At 40.0% G+C, this 4,963-nt stretch overlaps 1 protein-coding gene across 1 annotated transcript; it reads right to left on the reverse strand.

Annotated features, from left to right (window-relative positions):
• Positions 1–3,891: 3,891 nt before the first annotated feature.
• On the reverse strand, positions 3,892–4,476 carry LOC108748792. Its single transcript, XM_018487152.1, has 2 exons — positions 4,262–4,476; positions 3,892–4,108 (listed from the first exon to the last, which is right to left on the reverse strand). Exons 1-2 carry the CDS (start codon positions 4,474–4,476, stop codon positions 3,892–3,894), a joined length of 432 nt encoding a protein of 143 aa, XP_018342654.1.
• Positions 4,477–4,963: the final 487 nt, after the last annotated feature.

Here is a 4,963-nt window from a genome sequence, read left to right on the forward strand (position 1 = left end):
AAACATAAACCAGCGCAGGATCAAAAGATAACCTCTAGAAGACACGCTAGTAGTTCTCAACACGTCACAATGAACACAGAACAGTTAAAGAATTCTTACAGCTATTTCAAGCAAGTCAGCAACAAATGTATGCTCAATTGCAAAGTCAAATTCATTCAAGAAGAGATATAGGAAGTAACCAGGATAATGCATTAACACATAACATACTGCTTTTCGAAAAAATCGATATCAAAAAGAAGAAATTTAATTGTTATTTAGAACGATTCCAGAATTATCTTGCTATGAAGAATGTAACAGACGACACAAAATGAGCACAAATGTTTTTACATTCAATTGGTTCGAACCACTACAACACAGTAGCGGCTTTAGTAAAGCCAAAATCACTAAATGAATTTATATATGTGAACCATGCACGTAGGCTGCTGGAAAAGTTTCTGCAAACAATATGAAAAAAAAAACGTAAAATTCGATAAATGGCTTTATTGTTTTTCGAAGTATTCGCCTTTAAGATCGATACAATTTTGCATCAAACCAATTTTCGAAGCATTTTTTCCACTCTAAGGCTGTAACCTCAGAAATCAGTGTACAAAATGTTCCAACAGCTGCTTCAGACGACTCAAATCGCTCACCACGCATCTTATTTTTAATGTTTGGGAACAAAAAGAAGTCATTAAGTGATAAATCAGATGAATACGGATAATGAGTCATCAATTCGACATTATTACTGGATAAAAAATCAACGGTTTGACGTGCTGTGTGACAGCTGGCGTTGTCATGATGAAGGATGATGCGACGATTTCGGTTTGTTCTACGCAATTCATTTATGACTTCTGGCAAACAAACAGTTTTATACCAATCAGTATTTACAGTCCTTCGATCCTCTAAAGCCACGGTCGTGACATGTCTGGTATAACCGAAGAAACAAGCAATCATTTGCTTGGCAGCACTGCGTGAACGAACAACTTTTGTTGGTTTCGGTTCATTTTGAAATATCCAAACAGTGGATTGTTTACTTTCGGGCTTGTACGAATAGATCCATGTTTCGTCTCCGGAAACGACGTTGTAGACCAAATTTGACCTCGGTTGAATTTCTTGAGCATTTCTTTGCTCCATTTAACACGAGCCTGTTTTTGAGCTTCGGTCAAATTGTGTGGGATCCAACGACTGCAAAGTTTCCGTACGCTCAAGTGATCATGCAAAATCGTATGTATTGCTTTCATGTCAATGCCTAAGGATGCCTGAATCTCGCGGTATGTTATATGCCGGTCTCGCTCAATCATTTCACGCACAGCATCATCATTAGTAGCAACAACAGACGTGGATGGACGACCTTCACGGAATTCATCACTAAGAAAGGTACGTCCACGCTGGAATTCGACAAACCAATTATAAACAGTCCTATTGGATGGTGCTTCATCCCCAAAAGCCAAATGAAGTCGATCGATGCATTATTTCGGAGTTAGATTACATTTGTAATCGTAAAAAATCATTGCCCGAAAATTTTCACGCGAAATTTCCATTTTCTTACAAAATAACTTCTTTTAAAATACTATGCAAACAAAACTAGTTGGCTTGGGTACAAACTGTCAATTGAATTATAGGTTAAAAACGTCTAATTTTACGGATATGATAGTAGCAGAACATTGGCGTCACTGGAAGTACTAGATTGCAAAAACTTTTCCAGCAACCTACGTAGCAAATTCGGGCCCTTGGGGCCCTTTTTATACCGCCGCAAATTTGCCCAGGGTTGACGATCTTTAATAGTATCTCGGTGATCGCGTTCAGCAGACTTAACTGTTGCGAAACGGATCCGTGAACGCTCGCTGCTATTGGTGTATTCTTCTACAATAGATCATTCAATAGCAACGAGCGTTAAAGAATCTGTTCCGCAACAGTTAATCTGCTAAACGCGACTATTGTATTTATTATAATATTGTATTATATCACAATGCGGATGCGCCAGTACGTCAAGCAAATAAACAATGATTTAACGAAAACAAGTCGTGAGAAAAAGAGACAAGCTCGTTTAAAGGAAAAGGTAATATTATCCCCCTCGGGAAGGGGCGCACTTGCACACAGTTCAATTACACATACCACTCATATCGGTCGGTTCCTAATAATTTTGAACTGCTTTACCAATAAGATTATATTATTTTAAATTAGCCAATTAGCGATGTAAGCAATTAGTATACATCCGTATTGTGGCACCCTAGTTACATTTTACACAATAACTTTGTTAATAATCAATATTTAAGTTTAAAACTTGACAATTACATTCGTTAAAATGTTGTTGAATTACTTCTGGACTCAAAATTATAAAATATTGGGTGTATTCAGTGTATACTGAGCGCTCAGTGAGCGGTCGGAATAAGGCTCGATTGAGCACATTATCGATCGAACACGGCAGTATTTTTCAATCAAACTTGGACCCGATTGGACACGGACTTAACTGTACACGGACCCGATTGCACATCGACCCGATTGCGCACGGATCCGATTGCGCACGACCCGATTGCACACAGACTCAATCAGACACAATAACGATCGGAAAAATGGGGGAAACATTAGTAGATGATAAAAAAATATAAAATATAAGTATTTATATATCCACGCGAAGCGACTTTCACCTTTCCCCCTCCCCCTCCTTCCCTGCAAAGGAGCGCACAACTTCTACAATTGTACTGTTTGTTGAGATTAGAAAATCTATCATATAGACAGTGGAGTGTATGGACTAGTACTTATTGGTTCGTGGTGGCGTACAGGACCGTCCTGTCCGTGTTCTAATGCAATACTGTGTGTCCGATCGCGTCTGTGTCTGTGATCGGATCAGTGTTCAATCGGGTCCATGTCCGATTGGGAAATATTACTGTGTCCAATCGATAATATGCACAATCGGGAGCAATCGTAGTACTGAATACACCTATTTATTACTTAGGATGTATACTATTAATAAAAATGTAGCGACATTGCATAATGACTCGAAAAAAAATTGGGTGGTAATGTAGCTTTCCATAAAAATAATCTTAAAATATTAGTTTTATTTAGAAAACAGTATTTGATTACACAAAATTAACAAAAAAGTAAAACATTTTAAAATGTACACAAATGAATGTATATGTATAAATTCACATAACTTTTACACACAAGCTGCTCATCAGTACTAAAAATAGTACAGTCGAAACCTAAAAGGTTGCAACACTTTTTTTCGATGAGTTTCGGAATACAGCTTATTCACTGAACGATTGATTCTTAAGATAGCAAAACTAGAAACTAACCTAACGTCTTTTAATTATAATATAGTTGTAGAACGCAGAATGCAGAATGCAAAAATTGAGTAAACTTTAACTTTCGCGTCCTGCATCTTGCGTCTCACTTATTGCGGTCTGCGACCTATTACAATCTAAAATATGTTTCACTTGCGACTTGTGATCCACGTTCTGCGTCTTATGTAGATCGGATTTTATTTGTCGATCGATGAATAAAAATCATATATGTTGTTACGTCCAGCGGACTCTCACAACTCTTTTCTTTTGTGGAATTCTAGAATTTGTTGAAATAAAGAGACAGCTGCAAATAACAAACAAACTGAGTGATAGCCTAGAAAAGACTAAAAATCTTCTTTTCCCACACTAAAGACTAAAATAAAGAATCCAGTATCTCCTCGTAAATGTCGCTCCAAGATAAACTAAAAATTGGTGCACGTGTTCGAGCGGCGAGATCAAAGGAACACCAAGTCTGTACCTCTCGAACACTGCGGCTAAAATAATAATAAATACAGGGTTTGTCCGGAAAGTAATAGGACTGAGTCGATTAAAAAAAATTTATTGAGCCAATCGTTACAATTCTTTAAAAATTTTCAAAATAGGCTCCTTCTGCGTCGATGCAGCGCTGCTAGCGCGATTTCCAAGCATTGAAGGCGTCACGGAAGGCATTCTCCGGAATAGCCTTGAAAGCCGCGGTGCATGCTGCTTTGATCCCCTCTGTCGTCTCAAAATGCTTGCCTTTCATCGGCCTTTTCAGGCGAGGAAACAAAAAAAAGTCCGGGGGGGCCACATCTGGGCTGTAGGGCGGCTGCGGAAGCGTTGGGATGCCGGCCTTGGTCAGGTAGCTGTTCACAAGAAAGGCGGTGTGACACCTTGCGCATGTTCAAATGCTCCGTCACAATGTCATGAACCACAGATTTTGGTAAATTTAACATCTGGGCAATTAAACGAATACTTAGTCGACGGTCTGAGTTCAAAACTTTGTGCACACGAGTCACATTGTCGGTGTCGAAGTCGAAGGTCTTCCAGCACGGTCTTCATCGGCGACCTCTTCCCGGCCCTCCAAAAAGGCCTGGTGCCACCGAAACACACCACTTCTTGCTAAAGCAACATCTGGGTAAGCCTGCTTGATCATATCAAACGTCTCTGTCGCAGATTTACCGAGTTTCACACAGAATTTAATCGCGTACCTCTGCTCTAACGAACGCTGCATTTTCGGCTTGCACCACTCACAGAAACACGTCGCGCGAAAATGCCTGTCCTGACTCTCCAGGTGCTCGGAGACAACTGACCAGCCGCTCGTTCGTTAGCTAGGAAAGCCCTCTACCGAATCCAGTCGGTGCGAGCACGCTCCGAAGTACAGTCGCGGCGGAAGAAAATCAGTCCTATTACTTTCCGGACAAACCCTGTATGTCATTGGAAGCGTATGACCGACGCCAAGATACTTTTTAATGGTCAAGTCGTGATTCTCACGAGTCCGTGATCATAAAATCTAAAAAGCGACACGCGACGTTCATGAGTAGATTCTGAGTGGTCTCGTGACGACGCTGCACATGCGCTTTCTTGACGCACGTGCATTTTTCCGTAAATATTAAGGTCATAAAATTTAGAAGAACATTTTTCCACACTACAAACTCCAGTCAACATCCTTTCCTCCCCCAAAATCTTGATCAATCCGAGAGCAAAGAAAAATTCTACTA

Source organism: Trachymyrmex septentrionalis, unplaced genomic scaffold (assembly GCF_001594115.1).
Source record: "Trachymyrmex septentrionalis isolate Tsep2-gDNA-1 unplaced genomic scaffold, Tsep1.0 scaffold241, whole genome shotgun sequence".
NCBI lineage: Eukaryota > Metazoa > Arthropoda > Insecta > Hymenoptera > Formicidae > Trachymyrmex > Trachymyrmex septentrionalis.